Genomic DNA, 22,509 nt, shown 5'->3' on the forward strand with positions numbered 1-22,509 from the left:
AAATTAGGTCTGTATTAACCCATCGTGAATGCCACTCAGTAAACGAAAAGCCTATTTCAGTAAATGCTCAAATTCGAGAAGAAAGAACGCACCGAAGGCAGTCCGTAGAGCGATGCCGAGTGTGTTGTTGCTGTCGGCAGCGACTGCGTCGTTCAGGAGACCAGAAACCTCTTCCTTTTCCACGCAGGGTGTACTAAAGTTGAGGAGCACCGTAGATATGACACTGCCTTCGTAAAAGTTGAGCACTGTGGCGCTGCCGAAAATCGCGCTCAATCCACGGCTAGAGGTAAAGTACTCGGAAATCTGAAGAAGATCATGGTGGTAAGATTCATCATTTGATATACAACAACGTAACTTCTTCTCTAGCAATGCAAACCGTCACCTTTGTGTGAGTCGTGTAAAAGGCTTTGCGGACTAAGTTGAATCATAAGAACACTGAACAATATCAGCTATCACCTTCCATGATATTTGATGTATATCCTTTAAAAAAGCTTTATATTCAACTCCACCTTCAGGCATTAAACAGTCGTTATATTCTCCATCTGGGGCATGCATGACGAACAATATGATAAATATGTAAAAAAAAAATTAATTTGTGCTAAATGATTAAAGAACGAATATTAGGAATACGAAAATATTTGATGTAGAGCCGTAGTTAAGTTAGAAGAAACTCAATGCAAAACTTAGCAGTGTGTGCGTGCATAAGTGTATAATTTGCAAATGCAGTGATATATGCATAGTCAACGTTATAGTATTCCCTCACCTTGTCTACTAGAATGCTAGAAATCCTCCTAAACCGATCGCTCGTGATGTCTAAGTATTCAGCATCCCATTCCAGGGCCTCAAGGGTGAATTCCACTCCAGCAACATCTGGAACTGTGGGACAGACAACAGGTTACCCGATCCTAGAACAGATACTTGCCTGAAAGTGTGTGATGCAGTAACAACGGCAGCCGAATCAACTGCCTTTAGCATAGAAATTAAGCAATAAGAGGAAGATACAGAAGCAAACGAGTTACCCACTAGTGGTCATTCAGAGATTTTGTTAAGAATCGCATCTTTGCAGAAATTTCCAACTTTGTTGGACGGGGCATATAGTATGACAAAAAATCAATCATAAGTTCACCATACCGACACGGTGACAAAAGTACATTTAATCACTATTCATAGGTAACTACTTACATTTTTCACACGATGCTCCGTTCCAAAAGTATCCTGGGTTGCACACACACCGAGAATCCTCCCCAGACGTTAGACAAAACGCATGGCTCCCACATCTTAGACAGTCATCTTTAGGAAATCATAAACATAGATTTTTTAAATGTTTTTGTTTGTGGTGAGGTTAAAATTACAAAACGGTGTAATCATAGCCTCTTTGACCAACAGTATAAAGAAGATACACCTGGATTGCAAAGTTCGAAGGTGTAGTTTTTTTTTTACAAATGTTAAAAGTCCATTGATCTTGGTCTTCGAGCTTATTACATCCATATCGCCAGGTGCAAATGCTAATGTTGTTGTTTTAAAGGTATAGTTTTCATATATATATCATAAGTTAGAAATGTCAGCATCTCATTTTAATGATCTTATATCTTGCAGTAAAATATATTCTGTATCTGTATCCCAAAATGAAGAATGGAAATATGATAGAAATTGATTTAGGTGCAAAAAGTGGGATACAATTGTAAAAATTCAACTAACCTATATCCAAATGATTAAGTTGATATATGTTTTCGTAGTTACAATGTGTGCAGTTTAGAACTTAAATAAACGTAATCTTTTATTATTGAAGAATTCAGAATATTTTATCAAATTGATATTCTTCAAAATGTACCATCACCAACATTTCAGTGCAGTTTTAAATAGTAGTGTTTGTCTAAAAAGCTTGAATAAAGACAGATAACATGAAAATATACGCGCACCTGTTGTAAGAACCGAAGTTGAAGCACTTGTAAGATGGGGTGTAGTACTCTCTACAAATGTAGTCTCCGCCACTATGGTCGATGGGGTGGAAGTTCTTGACGTGCTTGTGCCTGTAGTCTCAAGAAAAGTAGACTGCCCTTCCGGCCTGCCAACAGTGGTGCTTACGGCACTGTATGACGATGCTGCGGCTGAAGACAACCCAAGGGTGCTTGCTGTTTCCGTGGTCTCTGCAGAGCTTGACATCAACACACTTGACCCTGTTGTTACCGGAAGCGTAGGAACTGTTGTTCTTTTCGTGGTGGTACCTTGGTCCATCGGTGTAGATTCAGAAAACGTTGTCGAATGGACTGACGTTCTTGATCTACTAGTGGTGGAGCTTAGTTCAACTGTGGTGCCTGCTGAAGTATATCCTGTCGACTGTCCAGTTGAATACCCTTCAGAAGTGCTGACAAGTGTATTTTGAGCACGTTCTGTCGAAGATGCGGCGGAAGACAATCCAATTGTGCTTGTCTGCTCTGGAGATGTAGTAGCCACTGTGGTCTCAAACAGAGTTGATGTAGCGGTGCTTCGATCAGTGGTTGCCGGTACTGTACGAAAGGTGGTTCTTTGTGTGGTGCTACTTTCTTCTGTCGATGTAGATTCTGCAGGCGTTGTCGTTGAGACTGAAGTTCCTTGGCTGCTTGTGGTCGTTTTCATGCCGTATGTTGTGGCCGTGGACGGATGTCCCGTGCTCTGCGATACGGTAGTATGACCTTCCGACGTGTCGTGGCTTGTGCTTGTAGCACTGGGTGTTGTAGACGTGGCGGAAGTCGATTTAAACGTGCTAGCCCTCTCCATTGTTGTACTTGCGACGGTGGTCTCTGCCAAGGTTGAGGTCAACGTGCTTTGCTCTGTTGTTACCGCCAGAGTAGGAACTGTGGTTCTTTGCGCCGTCGTGCTTTTGTCCATCAGTGTAGATTCAGCAAGCATTGTGGTGGCGGAAGACGATTCCAATGTACTAGCCCTTTCCCTTGTTGTACTAGCCGAAGTAGTCTGTGCCAAAGTTGTTGTCAAAGTGCTTTGCTCTGTAGTTACAGGCAGTGTAGGAACTGTGGTTCTTTGCGCGGTTGTGCTTTTGTCCATCGGTGTGAATTCATTAAGCGTTGTCGTGGCGGAAGACGATTCAAATGTGGTAGCTCTCTCCGTTGTTGCACTAGCCACGGTGGTCTCTGCCAATGTTGAGGTCAGAGTGCTTTGCTTTGTTGTTACAGGCAGTGTAGGAACTGTGGTTCTTTGTGCCGTTGTACCTTGGTCCACCGCTGTAGATTCAGAAAACGTTGTCGAATGGACGGACGTACTTGATCTGCTGCTTGTGGAGCTTAGTTCAACTGTGGTGCCTGCTGAAGTATATCCTGTCGAATGTCCAGTTGAATACCCACCAGAAGTGCTGAAAAGTGTACTTTCAGCACGTTCTGTCGAAGATGCGGCCGAAGACAAGCCAATTGTGCTTGTCTGCTCTGGAGATGTAGTAGCCACTGTGGTCTCTTCGAGAGTTGATGTAGCAGTGCTTCGCTCAGTGGTTGCCGGCACTGTACGAAATGTGGTTCTTTGCGTGGCGCTACTTTGATCTGTCGATGTAGATTCTGCAGGCGTTGTTATTGAGACTGGAGTTCCTTGGCTGCTTGTGGTCGTTTTCGTGCCGTATGTTGTGGCCGTGGACGGATGTCCCGTGGTCTGCGATAAGGTTGAATGACCTTTCGACGTGTCGTGGGCTGTGCTTGTAGCACTGGGTGTTGTAGACGTGGCGGAAGTCGATTTAAACGTGCTAGCCCTCTCCATTGTTGAACTTGCGACGGTGATCTCTGCCAAGGTTGAGGCCAATGTGCTTTGCTCTATTGTAACCGGCAGTGTAGGAACTGTGGTTCTTTGCGCCGTCGTGCTTTTGTCCATCAGTGTAGATTCAGCAAGCGTTGTCGTGGCGGAAGACGATTCCAACGTACTAGCCCTCTCCCCTGCTGAACTAGCCGAAGTAGTCTGTGCCAAAGTTGAGGTCAAAGTGCTTTGCTCTGTAGTTATAGGCAGTGTAGGAACTGTGGTTCTTTGTGCGGTAGAGCCTTCTTTTACCAGTGTGCTTGCTGAAGATTGTTCTGTAGACTGTCGACCAGTTGAGTGCCTTAAAGATGTGGCAACATGTGTGCTTTCAGAAATTTCTGTTGTAGGTATGACGGAAGACGATCCAAGTGTGCTAGTTTGCTTCGTTGTTGTACTAGCCACGGTGGTTGCTGCTAAGGTTGACATCATGGTGCTTTGTTCTGTCGTTACCGGCAGTGTAGGGACTGTGGTTCTTTGTACCGACGTACCTTGGTCCACCGGTGTAGATTCAGAAAATGTTGTCGAATGGACTGACGTACTTGATCTGCTGCTTGTAGAGCTTGGTTCAAAGGTGGTACCTGCTGAAGAATATTCTGTCGACTGTCCAGTTGAATGCCCTTCAGTAGTGCTGACAAGTGTACTTTTAGCATTTGTTGTTGTACTAGCAACTGTGGTCCCTGCCAACGTTGAGGTCAGAGTGCTTTGCTCTGTTGTTACCGCCAGAGTAGGAACTGTCGTTCTTTGCGCGGTCGTGCTTTCGTCCACCGGTGTCGATTCAGAAAGCGTTGTCGTGGCAAAAGACGATTTAAATGTGCTAGCCCTCTCCGTTGTTGTACTAGCCACTGTGGTCTCTGCTAAGGTTGAGGTCAAGGTGCTTTGTTCTGTAGTTACCGGAAGTGTAGGGACTGTGGTTCTTTTTGCCGTCGTACCTTGGTCCACCGGTGTAGATTCTGAAAACGTTGTCGAATGGACTGACGTTCTTGATCTGCTAGTGGTGGAGCTTGGTTCAAAGGTGGTACCTGCTGAAGAATATTCTGTCGACTGTCTAGTTGAATGCCCTTCAGAAGTGCTGACAAGTGTACTTTTAGTATTTGTTGTTGTACTAGCAACTGTGGTCCCTGCCAACGTTGAGGTCAGAGTGCTTTGCTCTGTTGTTACCGGCAGTGTAGGAACTGTCGTTCTTTGTGCGGTTGTTACATCCACTGTGGTCTTTTTAAGAGTTGAAGTCGCAGTTGCTAGTTCTGTAGTAGCAGGCATTGTATAGAATTTGGTCCTTTTCCCGGTCGTGCTTTGATCTGCCGATGTAGATTCGAAACGTTTTGTGGTTGGGACTGATGTTTTGGGGCTGCTTGAGGTCGATCCATATGTTGTGCCAATCGACGGATGCCCTGTAGTTCCTGCATCAGTGGAAGGACCAATGTTTGTACTAGTGGCACTGAGTGTTGAAGATATAGCAGAAGATGATTCAAATGTGCTATCCCACTTTGTTGTTGCACCAGCCACTGTCGTCTCCTCAAAAATTGAGTACAAAGTGCTTGCTTCTGTTGTTACCGACAGAGTAGGAACTGTGGTTCTTTGCGTGGTCTTGCTTTTGTCCATCGGTGTAGATTCAGAAAGCATTGTTGTGGCGGAAGACGATTCGAATGAGCTAGCCCTCTCCGTTGTTGTACTAGCCACGCTTGTCTCTGGCAAGGTTGGGGTCAAAGTGCTTTGCTCTGTTGTTACCGGCAGGGTCGGAACTGTGGTTCTTTGCGTTGTCGTTCTTTGGTCTACCGGAGTAGTTTTAAAAACCGTTGTAGGCTGGACTGAAGTTCTTGACCCTCTGTAGGTAGAACTAAGCTCAATTGTTCTGTCTGCCGTAGAATGTTCTGTCGTTTGTGCATCAGTTGGAAAACCTTCAGAAGTGCTGACAAAAGTACTTGTAGCATTGTTTGTTGAAAATAAGGCGGAAGACGGTCCAATTGTGCTTGTCCGCTTTACAGTTGTACCAGGCACTGTAGTCTCTTCAAGAGTTGATGTTTCAATCGTTGGTACCACGGTACTTTGCTCCTTCGTGGATTTCATCGTGGGTTGCGTTGTTATATGCGTAGATCTTTGGTCTAACGTTTTAGCACCGCTGGTGTGTGAAACGCCTTCTGTTGTGCCAGTCGAATAATGTGCTGTAGTCTCCATCACAGTGGACTGACTTTCAGACGTTCTATCAATTGTGCTTGTGGCACTCTGTGTTGGAGACGTGACTGAAGGCGATACTGTAGACGGAAAGGTACTTTGCTCCGTCGTACCCCGCACAGTGGGAAATCTGGTTCTTTGTGTGGCCGTACTTTGGTCGGCTAGTGTAGAGTCTCCTGTAGTCTCCAAGACAGTCGAATGGCCCACCGACGTTCTAATAATCGTAGTTGTGTAACTTTGCGCTAGAGTCGTTGCTGTCGCCGCTGTAATTATGTCGCTCTGCACTGTTTGTTCACCGGACAATGTAGATGTCAGAGGGCTTTCTTCTGTTGTTGGCTGCAATGAGGAAAACTGAGTTCCTTGGGGGAATGTACTTTGGTCTGCCAGTGTAGATTCTGCTGTAGTTCCCATAACAGTGGAATGACCTTCCGTCGTGCCAACGATTGTGCTTGCTGTAGCACTAGGTGTTAAAGACGTGGCGGAAGACGGTCTAAGTGTTCTTGCTGTACTGACCGCTGTGGTCTCTACAAAGCTTGACGTCAAAGTGCCTTGTTCTGTTGTAGGAAGATTTGTTACTTTAGCAGTCGTACTTTGGCCTGTCAGTGTGGATTCTGCTCCAGGTTCCACAACAGTGGAAGGACCATTCGACGTGCTAAGAATCGTAGTTTTGTCATTTTGCGCTAAAGATGTTGCCGCCGTCGATGCCGTTGGGTAGGTCTGCATTGTTTGTTCACCTGACACCGTGGTCTCTTTCAAAGTATATGCCAATGTGCTCTCTTCGGTTGTTGCCTTCAATGTGGGAAACTGAGTGTCTTGGATTAATGTACTTCGGTCTGCTGGTGTTGATTTTGTAAATGAACTTGACTGGGCATATATTGTTGAGCTGCTTGCTGTGGAACTGCTTTCTTCCGTTGTTTCAGTTGAAAAATATGCTGTATTCTGAACCTTGCTTGTTTGATCTTGTGATGCTGTAACAGCTGTACTTAGCTCTTCTGTGCTGGTCTGCATTATCGTTACCCCTCTTTCCGTGGTCTCATGATGTGAAGAGGTCACGGTATTGTGCTCAGTTGATGCTTGCATTGTAGGAATTTCTGTTTGTTGCTCTGAGGTAACAACATAGGTCACACTTTCTGCTGTTGTCTGTATAGGTTCCATGTGGCTTTCTCTTCTATTTCTTGCCTTTGCTTCGGCTGTTTGGGAGATCTTTTGTTGTCCTCCTTCTTTGTCATTTTCTGATCCTATGAAAATCAGATTTAAAAAATCTTTCTTTTTCGTTGAAAGACTTTCAGTGAGTTCTTTGTACTCTATGCCTTGTCCTGTACTTTGTTTCATTTCCACATTTCTAGTTTGCATTTTTATCTTCTTTATCTTACTTTTTACATCCTTCCATGTTGAAAGGTAATTTTGAAAGAGATCTTCATTTCTATTTACAGATTCATTATATGTATTCCTAAATTTGCGAATACCGTCTCTTTCTGGCGTATTTTCATGTCTTTCCGTGGGAGTGTTGTCAATTGTTGTTCCCTTCGGTATACCGTCATTTTGTCCATGCTTATTTGCGAACTGCAGACCTACAACGTCAGTGTCTTTCAACTTTTCTTCAGAAGGAGACAGTCGCCTTTCCTTTTCCGAGCCATCGAATGTCCATGTTGTTTTTAGCTTAGATCTTCCAGTGAGAGGCACGCCTGCCTCTGGATCTGCGTCATTTGAATGTGCTGGAATAAAAATGGCAACAGCTTAGCTACATGGAATACTCCATATAAGATGTACGCAATACGTTATTCATACTCCTTTGTATTTCTTCGTCGTCTTAACATCACTCACTATCTACTAGAATTTCGGCTACGTGGCAAGATACTTTGTATGTTATTAAGTGTTACATCACACTTACATACATGTTATGAATTATGAAAGTTTACGCTGTGGGCTAATAGATTCCTGACAAAACTCTACCCCATTTGATGAAACATGTCTTCGGGCAACAAACTCAAGCTGTGCGAGCGACTTCTGACAGAAGTGTCGGGAAAGGGAGAATGCATAGCCTGAAGCGACAATCATCTGGTGATTACGTCTGCATGACTATCTTTTTTGTTGTGTCCTGAACCCTACACAATTCCTTCATCTTCGCACGTTACATATCATATACCCCCTGTAGACTTTTCTACCTATTCTTCGCGTACGTCGTATGGCCCAGTGGCTAGGATACGAGATTCCGAGCGTTCCTGACTAGATGCTGTGTCTTTGGGCAAGGCGCAATACACCTCACGTTAGCCTGCCAGGTGTAAATATTGGTACCTGACTTCGGTTGGGGGGGGGGGGGTTAAACTAAGTGGCAGGAGCGGGCTACCGTGCATTGTAACACCGTGCCGTAGACACAGTAGATAACATTACCCACTGACGCCACCTATATTGGACTAATATTAACTTTTTCTTCACCTACGTATACGACTCCTACAGAGGTGCAGGATAGGTGCGTGTGACCCGTGCACGTGTGACCTGTGCACGTGTGAAATGGCGGGTTCCTGTAAAAACCGGGGCCCCGCGGGGCCACGGGGTACCCCGCGGGGTGCCCCGCGGGGCCCCCGTTGTACAATAAACGCTTAGCGGCGCTGGGATCTGGATCTCTTTCTAACTTTTCATGTTCCGTGCAGATGTCCGAGGTCGACCTCAAGGTCGGGGTGCGTAACCCAATACAGGTTAGGATGCCGAAAAATTGGAGTGGATCGCAAACCAGCACCGAAAGTCAGCGGCATAACCAACATGTGGAGCTTTGAACAACGCCGATAGATGGGCAGTTTTGTCATGATACCACACTATCTGGGGGTAGACTTTAGAGTCTTATAATAATAAGAGTTAGACAATTCAATAAATGAATACAGTTTGTCTATCACGTTAAATATGTTACGCAATATATATTGAATATATGGAGATACACGTAACGTTAGATTTAGCGGGGTAATTTTACGTGGGATGAGACCGACTGTCTTATCTTATTAATTTCTCGCCACCCCCACTGCAAGATCAACCTGGCGGAACGCTTCACCAGTATTAAAGCCCTCGTCCGTCGGAAGGAACCCCAAAATCGAAGTCAGCCGAAACTTACCAAAAATTTCTATGCACAGAATATAAAATTTAAACCGATAGATTGTCATACGCCACACGCTCGTTGTTGTTGACGCCGTAACAGTTTACGATACAGCATGTTCGTGCACTTCCGCGTCGGAAATACCCGACGGAATCTAATTATACCGCCTTGAAAAAAATATGATTCAACAATGCATAATGTATTTCGTACTTTTGGAACGAAAACTTAATTGTATAGAGATCTAACAAAATATACTCAGTAAAAAGCAGCGTTGTTTCGGACGAGCGACCAGAATTTCTGAATGAAGCCACTTGAAAGCGGGACATTTTGACGGCACGTGAGTTATATCTCTTGACTGATAGCGGTTGCCATGGAGACGACATAATATACCCTTGATTTCTATGCTGTGCGTGGGAAAGTGGTGCAAGCAGTGGAGGCACAGACTTCAATAGGGGATTACGGGGATATCTTAGTGCCTTAGTGTTTGCATAAATCGCCTTGCACGCCAGCCTCTCCCGCCAAAACCGCAGTGGCCGACGGGATATATTGTGAATATTCTAACAATGGCCGCCCAGTCTAGGTGCCGATTTTTGTCCACAAGGGCAAAATTCCCACAGGATATACGGATATTTACCAGACACAAGTTGTAGATATGACGGTAAAAAGTTCGTACGTTCAATAAGGTTGTTCATTTAGCAGCACTCGCTATGAGTTCTGTAGCGTTATTGTACCAATAAAACAGGTTAAAGCTCTTCCCTCCCTCTGCAAGAAAGGGTCAGGTCCAGGTCCAGGACGCAGGAACCATGGACTCGGCAACGGACTCGGCAACGACGCAACGTGCGGCTGATATCAATGTATTTTGATTATTACACACTGATTATTATATTAATGATTAATATCAATGTATTTTGATTATCCTGCTGAGAAATGCTGGTGGGAAATCATGGTGAGAAATCCAAAACTAGTTTGTTTTTTTCAAGTCACTCCGCAAACGGGGCCCCGTACGGGGCCCCGACGGGGCCCCGTCGCGGCCCCACGGGGCCCCGCGGGGCCCCGGTTTTTACAGGAACCCTGAAATGGCAAAGTTGTGCGCAATGATTCTTCTACAGCTATTTTCTAGTGATTCCTCTTTATGGGTTCAGACATCCTTTTCAAAATACGTATATGAGGATGATAACCCAAATCTACAATTTGGAAAATGTTACAGACATTTGTAAATAAAGTGGGAGAATCATAATTAATTTAGTCAATCAAAAGTAAGAGTTTTTGGCGACGCCTTATGGGCGAGCCGAATAGTATAGTGTGCGTCCGATTGGAAAGAACTGTACAGGAATTTCAGGAATTTTTTCCGCGCGTGCGTAGTTGCATCATGCGGGACTGAACCTTTACCTTGACAGGTAAGCTTTCTAGTCGCAGGGTACATACCGATATACGTGTGCACAGCAGCGTTTTCCGTATTCGCGCAACGGGCGATTTTTGACTGATCGCCGTGCGAAATTGAGAAAAACCTAGGAATTCAGACGTACCAGACTGTGATGATGTAACGTTAATTCTCATGATTCTGCCTGGTACAGTAACAGTGTAACAGTGGGGTTCAACCGTTCAAGCGCTGCCAAACTGACCACGCCAACAGCTATGAGTTTTTGGCGTTGTGGTTTGCACGTTGAAGTTGGATTTGTGATCTACCAATCTGGGTTCGATTCTAGGTGTCGGCATGTTGTTGCTTTCTGTTTCTACTCCCTCCCCTGATGTTTTTGAACACCACCACATCAAAATGATGCTTCTGGGTCTTCACCAGAATGTCTTGAACAATTGGATATCTTGGAAACTTGGAAACGCTCTAGCAGCTCGCGAGATCTTCCACTAGTCATGTCACTCGAGGTTTAATCGCCGACTCCTCTAAGATCCAATTATCCCCTGACAGCCAGGGATTCAGTGTAACGCAGGCTAGTGGGCATCTGAAATGTGCATACCTCGGGGATTACTCATGCTGATTTATAGGGATATCTTTACACGTGACTGTCAGTTTACAATATCCTAGCAGATCTACCGGTGCCAAGACAATATCCATGAGCCAAAACAGTATTCCTGGCCACCGGAGGCTAATAGATATTACTTTTTGGCCCGGCATCATGGATACTGTTTTGCCACCGGTAACACGGTAACTAGTATCGATGTGCACTCAGCATGAACTCGTTCAAGCACCTATTTACTCTTGTCATACAGGAACACATAGTGATACAAGGAGAGAACGAAGCGGTTTGGAGCATGTGATGCCTTTTTGTTAACGAGAGGTGAACCCATTGGTCCGGACGTCGCGCGAGTGGAGGTCAAGGGTCACTTCCGTCAGCGTAATTCTCTACCATTGTCCTGACCGTCATGAATGTCTCTGAAATCACAACAAAATGGTACCCCATCCTTCCTCTCGGGGCAGTATACAGGAGTCTTTTTGTGACTCACTGTGTCCAGCCCTTCACGATAAACAGTTAACAACGCATTGCATTATTTCGGCCCGCCCTCCTGCCAGCACCCATCCCCGTATGTGTCCTGGCAAAAACAAAAACAACAACAACTACATACGTCTCAGTATAGTCGATGTTTGGTACACACCAAGTGGTTGAACACTCAACAATTTCCATGAAAACACCACACGTGTTTGCAGTGAAGGTTTGCAAGAATCTCCGGACGTACAAACGTTCTGTTCTAACTTCTACTCACGTTCTCTCCCATAGATACAAGACCCGTCATACAATCCACCGGCCACACTCGGCTTGCAACGTAGCCTGGTTACCAAACCCCAGCCCGATCTCAAGTATCTATCGTGCAGGGGTCTGGCAGGATGGGATAGGAACTCTTCTCAATTTTGCACCTTATAGTGGGCAAAAAACCCCACCAATAGAACAACACAGGATCAGCAGGAGGTAATTACACCCCTGCCATGATTGGTTAAAGACCCCCAACTGTACTTTTTGAATCCATAACGTAGCTGATTCGCTACTGTGATAGCCTGCTGACCAACTGTGGTGTGTTGTAGCTGGCTACCTGTGGTGAGAGTGGTCATCAATCCTAGGTTCTCCTCCCACTGATCAACGGGCCTTCGAGAACCTTTCTACAGCCATGTTGCCAGACCCCAACACGAAAGATATATCTTGAGGTTGGGGTATGGAATCCAGGCTACTTGCAACGTTGCACACCAGAGTTGCACACATGCTGACGAGCTTCTGTCGTTTTCAAACTTGCCTCTACCTACTAAAGCACCTCTTGTATTTCCCTGACATTTCCTATATCTCGAGAAACTGGCTGTTCACGTAACGGGATACAGTATGTCCCTGGACGAGGAATCACAGTTCTGCACGTGGTACGAGGTACGAAGGCCCACAAGGACACAGTAGGAGGCCTGTAAAATCCACTTTGCGCAATCTCTGCGCCACAGCATTTTCTTAGCCTCTGCACACACTGGCCTCTGCAAATCCTTTCTATAGCCTTCATGCAACAACAATTTCGCAGCGTTTCTGTAACAAATGATATTCGCGCAACCTCTGCCCAACAACATTTAAATGCCTCTTTACAAGCCTTAAAAAATAAGTCTTTCACTGTGACACACCCTGATTAATGGTGCAGTGGGCGGTCCCTGTTTTGAAACGAAATACAGTAGTGGGTAGCCATAAAGCAGGAAATTTACTGTTCAGGAACTTGGAGACAGTAGATGAGATGAGCTTTCATAACCGTTCTAAGACCCCCTGGGACCTTTGATCCAAGACCCCCTCCCCCCCTCCAACTTCCGTGTACCCGACGTGCCCCGGACATACCTAGCCATTCTGTAGCCTGCTATCCAGTCGTATTATATGAATGAATGAATGAAGACCTTTATTGCACATTTTTGCCCCACTGGGTACAAGGTACAAGGGCTAAGTACAGGTCACACGGTAAGAATCACATATATGTAACAATGGAAACAATCATACACATCTATATATGCAGATGTGCGTCTAATCTATTCTATGACATTCGACTTCCTCTCGCTTCTTGGTAATTGCATAAATGTAGCTAGCTGTATGGTTGGTTAGAGTTGGTTTATCAAAAGCTGTCAGGAATATAAATTTCTCTTTACTGTTCAAGTGTCTAAAGTGGGGATATTTACTTAACACATAGTCAAATAAGATGTTCCTATCGCTATCATACAAAGGACAATCCATAGTAAAATGTACTTCATCTTCTACTTTCCCTAAACTACAAAATATGGCATATTCTTTGCTCTAGAGGAGTGTGGTTATGACTTCCTGATTCGATTCGTAATTTGTGGCAACTAATTCTTAGTTTTGTGATGGTAGATCTGTGGCGTACATTGGCAATCTTCAGATATTCTTCTTCTTTCTAATATTGTTTTAATAGTCTGTATGTTCGTAGTTTGTTTTTTGCAGTCCCAACTCTTTTATCGTTGTGGATTTCAGATAGAAAGGTCTGGGAATAAATATCTTTTAAACGTTGATAGATTGATGAAATAATTTGAGGTGTACTTGAGATTGTTGACTGGGCGTTTTGCCAGACGAAAGTATAGCCACATTTCTCTAGAGTGCTGCGTACATCAGAGGCCCAACATTCAGCACCTGATGCTTCTAAATCCATTTAGCACAAGAGAGCATCTGCTTGAAGGCTGTCCGCTGGCACATTCTTGCTAAGTCGAATGAAATACTTAATGGTATTTAGGGAGGCCTCCAGATGAATGGGGTACCTCCCTAGTTCTGCCTGTGCTGCGAGATTACTAGCTGTTTTGGGGATATTGAGTGAATATTTACAGCTCCAAGTCGCTTCTGTATTGCCCGCGCGCAGATAAAGGAATTGGGGACTATAATACGACTGGATGCCAGGCTAGCAATTCTGTACTCGGGCTAAGCCAATCGTAAATTTGAACCCAGGTTAACTCTGCCACCCACCTTTAACTAGACAAATGTAGGCGGTAAAAAACGCGAACACACATCACGACAAACAAGCAGACAAACCGGAAACAATAATTCCGTTTTTCACTACAAAATCCCAATGCCGTCTCGCACCAACACCATGTACTACGAATAGACATTCGATATGGGGCGTGTATGTGCACTTTGCCCAAAGAAACTACAGTGGCCTGGCTACTCAAAATACTTCCGTGCAGGCTGTACTAGTATCTAGACAAGTTCGGCATGGCTTCTTTAAGCAGAGATAGACCGTTTCTGATAACAGGCTATGGTTCCATAGATACTGAATACAGACGATAAATTCGTAACCCACAAATCTACATTAAAAAAAAAAAAAAAACAGGCAGCAACTGTTCACGTTCATCATTTCATGATGTTTCTTGATGGTCATGCTAAACGGTTGGTTTAATGACAAAGAATTTCATCAAGTGCAAATTGTCTATTGAAAAGGGCAATAACCTATTCCCTACATGTTGATCTTAGGTGAGTGTTTCATATTTATATTTCAGCCATACCATATATGGTATGGTGAAATATATTGTATTCGTAATGTTTCTTTCTTTCTTTCTTTCTTTCTTTCTCCTGTCAAATCTTCAAATCGAATCATCTCCGTCGTTCCGGGACCGAATGATCTGAAATTTGGCACAAGAGTAGAGTGGGTCAATACCGAGGTGCTTTTTTCTCATTTTTTTCATATCTGCCTCTAAAATGATTTTATTGAAGTTTAAAGGTCACGTTTTGACCACAACGGTATATTTTGACCCCCTGTACCATTGAATTACAATGGAATGACCTTAAATTTGGTGTAGATAGGCATTAGATAGTTGGTAAAATGATCCAAGTAAAATTTTTGGCATGAACCAATTTCAAATTATCAATTTCTGCACTTTTCTGAGGGGAAATTGGTTTTCTTTCGGCCTTCTCCCGTGAACTCCCGTGACCCCAGAGCCCACAGGTGCCAGGTGCCATCGGTCTGGGGAGAGCGAGAGTTAATTACTTTATGGGCGCCAGCCAATCAGCGACGAGAAAGGCGAATGCTAGTTAATATTCATAAGCGGGGCCTTGCAATCCCGTTTATACACAAACAGATGCATATTACAGCCTTACAGTGGCTATATGTTACCCTGTGCCCGGTTTGAAATTGTAGTTTGCGAGGATTTGGAGCTCAGACAGGGTCATTTGAGCGGTAGCGGACGGTACGCGTGCATTGAACGTCAGAATACAAGTCTGTGTCGATGAATTTACCAACATTCCGCATGGCACTATCAATCATTTTTGGCAGATTTGACTTTGGGGGTTAGTTGAGACAATCGAGAAAATGTTACTTGGCAGAAAACGCGGGAAAATTGGACAGTTTGCGTTTAGTTTTGATACGTAAGTTTGACAGTGGCGAGAATGCATGTATTTTTTCCCAAACAAATGTAGGTACTTCTAACGTTAGTGTTGTTGTTGTTCTTTTTTGACGTAAACTTTGTACATTCAAATTGTAAGTAACTTTAAACTGCCAGAGTTTGAGCCCAATGAAAAACTCTTAGTACCAGAGTATCACCACTGACCTCCGAAAAGAAACCCCCGAACAAGGTAGAAACTCCTATCCTCTAGGTCTCGCACGCTACGAGCAGGAAATTACAACACTCAGACAAGATTACGTCCGATGGCTGATTGCATACAAAGTAAAACACTTTAACAGTGGTATGCAGGGCATATACTTAACAAAGAATTTGAAGGAAAATGAAATATATAGATAAAGCCAAATCAAGTTAACTTGTTGGTCCTGGGATTTTTCAGAAAAGAAATGAAGCGACAGGGTGGTAAAATTCTTGTAAAAATTCGAGACGTCTCCGTTTATGCTCATACAAAACAAGAAGATTGAAGTTTTTAGCTTGAAAAAAACAACAACAACAACAACACACTCCTACTACACAACACTTGCACCTGCTTGACAATTATTAAAACGTATGCCCTACTTGATTAAAAAAAAAGTTCAATGCAATAATAAATGTACCCACATCACAAAGAGATTATGACGGTACTTAGACCTAGTTATCGAAGTGGAAATTGTTGAATGGCGTCATGTAATTTCATGATGAAAATCTTCTGAATGGAAGATGCGTCTTTTTTTACTCTCGGAAAAATAGGAGCTGCCGCAATTCTAAAAGCCAATCAGTTATGCATTGGCGCTCCTGTGGAAGATTATATTCTTCCATATGGGCCCGGTTCATATTGGGCAAGCTCTGTTTTGACCTGGAATCAATTCACAATATTAGTTCTCTTTTGGGGATAACTTACAGTTTAAATATTGCACTTTTGCGCAGGGGTGACTTGGAACAGTCCAATGTTGCGTGGGAATGGGTATGGCTGAAATATGCTGTATTTGCACCCAAGCAAATGTCGGCCTTTCTAGTAGGCCATGTTGCCATGATTTTATTATATCGGTGACATTCTCTGGGGACCCCAAAGCTAAAGCGAGCGGGCGAAAATTTTACAACAAAAAAAATAGTCACGTCAATAAGACCTTTTTTTTAAACCTACTTGCCTAAATTACGAAACCTCAGTGGTCAGGTTGAACAAATGACTAAACACACAGAGTGCGGTATACCGAAAGACAGATTCAACATTTGTATTTTTATTACCTCTTATATTTTTACTTTAGAATTGACTTACATATTCCACGACAATAGTTTCAATCAATGACCAATCTTTAGTATCCTTTTTCCGTTATTGCTAGGTTTTGACACAGCAAAATAAAATACAAAATAGAAAGCCCGATAAACCGACTAAAAAACGTTAAAAAACAGCCGGAGCCTAACCTCTGCTTGGAGAGTTTGGCTGGCGTACTTCAAGAAAAATGACAAAATAGAAGGCCCGATAAAAACGACTAAAAAAACGTTAAAAAAAACAGCCGGAGCCTTATCTCTGCTTGGAGAGTAATAATCATTTTGCAGCTTACTGCATATATTTGCTCGTTTTGCAGCTGTTTTGTACGGTTGCAAATGTATATGGTCAAACACTTTCTTTTTTTTAGTTACGGACAAAAATTGATGAATATGTGTGCCCGACTGTATTCCATATGATGAAATCGACTTTGCCTTACTTGCAGGTTACACAACCCATCCTCTCTGGGGATGAATTGTATAACTCATATACTGTCTTGTTTCGTAACATCAAGGAGGTTATATCACTAGGTGACATGTTATCACACCTGCAGTCAGTGCAGTGTGCTGTCATTTTCGACAAGCTACGAGAAAAGTCTTGTGTGTGTATCTCAAATGTAGGTTGGTATGTAGCCACTTTTCTACATGTGCGTCTTTTTTTGTTTGTTCTGAGTCATCTGAGAAATGTCAACGCAGTTCACAACTTTGTTCCCTTGGGACTGAAATTACAGTCAGTATTATGCAAATCCTGTTGATCTCTGTCGGTGTTTGATAACACTTCCCATTTTTCGCGAACAGTTGCGCAACATACGTTGTAGATCAAAATAATGTTAGCCTTCAGATGGTGTGTTTACAACTCCTAAAGGGATACGAATCAAGTAAAGGGTAGCAAGAAATCTTCGTGTTTCGTAAAGGGTGTATCTTACTGAAGCTGTGGTACACGCGTACGCTCGCGGCTGAGCTCGAGCAATTTGATAGAGTGCTCAACGAATTTCATCGATAAAAACTCTTCTTTGTGCGCTTAGTGTGTTTTGTTTTATTTTCAGTCATACTTGTACATTTGGCACGATAGTCCCATTAGAAAGTCAGTAGAAAAGCATTACAATACCCTAGAAAGGATATGATTAAGGTTTCTGTTGTCTGAACTCATACATAAGATCGTAAAGCCGATAACACATGCATGCGATAACACCTAGATAACACCTGTACTCAGGTGAAAATATCCGTTAAACTAACATTCTGCACACCTGTTGCTTCTTCACGCTTTCAACTGTGGCTATTTTGCACTTTTAACATTTGCTCTGTTGAAGAATGACATTCATTCCATGGGCTTTTTTTTTCAGATACTGTATCATCCAAATTTGGGTATAACGTGATTGTTACGAAAGCGCGAAGAGTTGTTTTGCATCGATGATATTAAGTCGGTAGTCAGATATGGAAGCATAAAAAACATCTGTCAAAAAGGTCGATGCTTGCTGTGAAGAGAGCCCACCACACTCACAGATACACACACAGATACACACACATACACGCGCGTACACACACATACACACACACACACACACACACACATACACACATATACACACACACAGACAAACATGTACACGAGCGCGCAATTCGCCCTCTATGTCCGTATAGACGCGTTCTGACCCTGGTCCATGTTTTCTATTACATTGTAAACAGCATTTGGACCGCGCTAATACTCTTCACTGTACCCAAAACTTCAGATGCGGCCGAAGTATTTCATCGATACTGAATCTCTTAAGTTTAATAACTGAAATTTGGAAGTTTAAAAACAGAAATTTGGGTCAGACGGACAAGTTTTTTTATAGATGTCGTTTCTGAGAAATCGGCAGGTTTTAGTGGACTGTGTAGCCCTGAAGTCATCAGCATTAAAATTGTTTATCGCTGTCATTTAATCAACAGCATTTGGACGTTACGTCTACACATGTTAAATGTAAATTCAGAGCACGCATGCTTAAATATATGTCATGTTTTCTTTTATGTTATGCCATGCAATATCATACTATGTTATGGAATGTGTGTCTTATGTAAACACAGTTACACAAGGGCCTAATCTTGCTTGGTTTGGTGGATTTACTAGTTTTATAAACTCACTGTGGGATACGCTAAGACATCCTAAATCCTGATCGGGCTAACAGCGGCTTTTCTAAACGCGTTCTGTGAGTCAGATTTTGTCAAATTTTTATCATTCCTCGGGCAATATTCACACAATGGAATCTGATCTGCAGATACTATCCTGCACTTACTACACATTTTGTAATGCCTCCTCACTCCATACTATACTGTACTTACTAAAGTTTGCAATGTTTCCTTACTCCATACTATACTACATTTACTATAGATTTTGTAATGCCTCCTCATCCCATACTATACTGTACTTACTACACATTTTACAATGCCTCCTCAACCCATACTTTATTGCACTTACAATACATTTTGTACCCCCCCCCCCCCCCACACACACACACCACACACAGACACACACACACACACACACCACACTCATAGAACAACTGAGATATTGCTAAGTTCTATACCACGTACCTCTGTAAAGGTGAAAGGTTTTGGCGACGATACAGACACAGGCGACGGTAGTGAGAAGGTACACCAGGAGCCGTCTCCACGGCCAGGCTGAGTACGGCTGGAGTTTCATCTTCTAAAATCCTCCTGGAAAATCGCGGAAAACATCCTATAAGCCAGGACAAGTGACAACGTCTCTCCTTCGGATTAATTTAAAACAAACGCGTAAAATCATGCTGGTAAACTGACTAGCATTTGCGTTACGATCCAACCGCGACTGAAACAATAAGCCAGAAGCTTCGTCAAACTAGGCCGAACCAAAACCAGTTTCACAAGTGGTGGGTTGTCAAGGCAACAGCTATTGTAACGCTTGTAATTAATCCTGATTATCGTCTATTGTAACGATATAATTCCTTAACAGTGTTGTAAATACGAAGCATTTGTCAGATATGAATGAACTGTTTTATGTAGGATAAAATACACAACAAGCAAAATATGTATTTTTCGTATTTGTAAGTGCAATATTGGTGATCGTGCCAATGTTATGTACATCTAGCTAGCTCCGTCGTTGTCAGCAGATGACAGCTTTTAACGCATCCATCACAAATGCTTTTGTGACCATTTCTGTTCATGTTTCTTTCCTTATTTCCTTTGATGTAACTAAGTGCTAGTACGTTCCCTGCTTTTAGAATTACTCCGTAGATTGTCGTACGATGTACTCCCTCCACTCCAGCACAAAGTGCCCCTCCGGTTCGCCATGGTCCCGGCCACGGCAGGATACTGAGAATCCCTGAACAGGTTGTACGGTGTGCCCCCACGTGCACCCTGGGGCGCGCTTTCAGGGCCTCAATTTACATAAAAATACTTGTCACAGGTAGACTACAATTTTGCAAACACGCCAAGACAGAGATTTTGCACTACAAGTATTTCGTTTTCTTTTCAAATCCGAACTTGTCTGTAGCGATTATCTCTCAGACACAGAGTGTAGGTATAGCATCAAATTCCTTCATGGATGGAGAAATAAGCAAAAGTGAGTTGTCTAATCCCGAAGACAGCGTCACCCAGTCGGTAAATAAAAGCTCAGCAGAGGAGTCCTTGAACTCAAACTGACTTTTGTCAGGGAGGTATATAGCTACTGCTGCGTGTATTCTGTATGTAGCCCTGTTAGAATAAGTTACTAAAATTGGAGTGCCACATTGTTATCACCTGCCCCCCCCCCCCCCCCCCACACACACACACACACACACACAGAAACTGCCCCAGCTCGTCGACAGCTCGACAGGGGATGATACCATAATCACATCATGCATGAATCGATCTGACGACGAGTCTGCGAGCTCTAATTAATAAATGCCATCTCGGGCAGGGAAACGTCCGCTGTTTTCTCGATAAGCGCCAATGTACATAGGATACCGAACCCCAACCTACATGAGGGGAGATTTTCAGTCAAAAGGCTCGCTCCATTGTTTCTGTGCCGATATCAAACTGTGGCCTATATCAACAAACATATATTCGATCGACAGTCGTAAAGTTTTGCGAGCGGACTTAAACCACAGGCATTTCTTCATGATGGCATATCCCCCACTTTCTTTGGTTAATTGGCCTAAGAGTGAACTATCAGGCAAAAGGATACCTGGATAGACTGCAAAAGACTGACCGAAAACCCATAGCAACTTATTTGTCCTTTTTTGGGCAAATTCTTCTCTTTTTTTATCCAGCTAGTTAACACGTCTGCCTGGAGACTGCATTTTCTAATTCTTGAGTTCCAGAAGATCATTTCTACATCTGAGTAAGTTCTCAGCATGGGTGCGCGGTTTTAGAAGTCACCCAACAAAGCAGTCTGTTCGTATGTCTGTATCAACAAATATTGTAACTTTTGCATCAGAAGAGCAGAGGCTAAGAAGATTATACTTGAAACATTTGTTTAAGATTTGACCGAGTCTATTTCAAGGTACTCAATACATTTTACCGGTCTCGTGGAACAAAAATGTGTCACTTTAGATTGATGGATGGACAACTCAGGATTCATAAATTTGAGGCCACTATATAAAATATATCATCGCGAAAATAAAAATCACTTATCAACCAATATTTTATTTGTTTTATATCATATATGTTTGTTTTTGTTTGTGTGCACTGCGTCGCAATAAAATGTATTTTGTGGTATTTTTGAGTTTTCATGAGTGTAATACAAATCTTAAACCCCGTGTAAATTTACTACAATTCGGCCTCACCATAAAATTCAGCTAGCAATCGTATATATTCTGACTGAGATGGGCAGGAATGTGTAGTTAGACTGAAGTATACATACGAGTATAAAGATGGTAAACTTTATAAATATGTGGAAACAGATGTAGTGTCGCTACCAAAATTCGGGTCCAATTCTGGTAGGATTGAAGCAATAGCTACCTCCGGTAATTATTTGGTGACCGAAACCGTATGGTTTGGGATGTGTGATTGTAACCATTTCGTGTTTTGTTTTGCCCCCCCCCCCTTTTGAATGGACGAACGAACGAATGAACGAATTAGTTAGTAAACAAATGAATGAATAAATACCATTCAGTATTGCAAGTGAAAGAGAACAACTAAAGCTATGCTACCACTAACTCTATCGTTTGCACGTCTCTCCCCTCTTCTTAAAACAAGTGTATACGAATTCACAAAGCTTTTGTTGTACAATGCTGCCTGAGGATGTCATTATATAACTGTTATATATAAAGATTCGTCTCCTGCTAAAGGTTGTATATCACTGCACCTGGGGCACGGTGCGGCACTGCGGGGTTCGTTCACTGCGGCACTGTTGTGTCATTTTCGCCAATATTTATAATTTCGATATTTGCGTAATACGTAAAAGTATGACTTAGAAGACAAAAAAAAAACGTAAGAAAATTCCTTCTTTATCTCTGACATTCGTTCAGTAATCTTCGAACCCTGCAGTGCAGCACAGGTGCCCCACGTGCAGTGAGATACCACATTAACTGTTAGGATCGTGTACCAACATCTACACAGCCTTGTCCTAGCATGAGACGATTATTGTCACTGATTTATGGCACGGGTGATACATGTCTTCGCTCTCACCCGCTTAAGTAAATGTGGCGGAAAATACCAGAACAGGTGTGAACGTACCTGCCCGAAAGGCAGGTTTCTCTGACGTCAGTCTAAATCTGTCGGCGACCTCACGCCAGTAGTTTTGCAGCCCGTGCGTCAGGTATTACGCACTGGCCTGGAGCAAGGCGACTGATAAACGGGCTCACACGACATGTTTTCACACCGAGGTGGCCAGCTGGTTTTGTGGCTAGGGTCGTTAGCTTGAGACCTGAAGATTCAG

The 22,509-nt window shown here is 43.1% G+C and overlaps 1 protein-coding gene and 1 long non-coding RNA gene across 2 annotated transcripts; both read right to left on the reverse strand.

Annotated features, from left to right (window-relative positions):
* Nucleotides 1-98: 98 nt before the first annotated feature.
* On the reverse strand, nucleotides 99-1,278 carry LOC118424359. Its single transcript, XR_004832189.1, has 3 exons — nucleotides 1,183-1,278; nucleotides 764-876; nucleotides 99-303 (listed from the first exon to the last, which is right to left on the reverse strand). It is a non-coding gene; the product is annotated as an uncharacterized LOC118424359 (long non-coding RNA).
* LOC118425013 (serine-rich adhesin for platelets-like) lies at nucleotides 1,279-19,565 on the reverse strand. The gene is made up of 3 exons (XM_035833827.1): nucleotides 19,206-19,565; nucleotides 2,086-7,655; nucleotides 1,279-1,290 (listed from the first exon to the last, which is right to left on the reverse strand). The coding sequence occupies exons 1-3, from the start codon at nucleotides 19,312-19,314 to the stop codon at nucleotides 1,279-1,281; spliced, it is 5,691 nt and encodes a 1,896-aa protein (XP_035689720.1). The 5' UTR covers nucleotides 19,315-19,565.
* Between the last annotated feature and the right edge of the window lie 2,944 nt (nucleotides 19,566-22,509).

This window comes from Branchiostoma floridae, chromosome 10 (assembly GCF_000003815.2).
Source record: "Branchiostoma floridae strain S238N-H82 chromosome 10, Bfl_VNyyK, whole genome shotgun sequence".
NCBI classification, from domain to species: domain Eukaryota; kingdom Metazoa; phylum Chordata; class Leptocardii; order Amphioxiformes; family Branchiostomatidae; genus Branchiostoma; species Branchiostoma floridae.

What these genes read in the sequence shown, in the direction of transcription:
- LOC118425013 (XM_035833827.1), bottom strand. Translation starts at nt 19,314, where the DNA reads ATGAAACTCCAGCCGTACTCAGCCTGGCCGTGGAGACGGCTCCTGGTG. An exon ending in AACCTTTCACCTTTACAGAG is followed by an intron (nt 7,656 to 19,205) that starts GTACGTGGTATA and finishes TTTTTATTCCAG; the next exon opens with CACATTCAAATGACGCAGAT.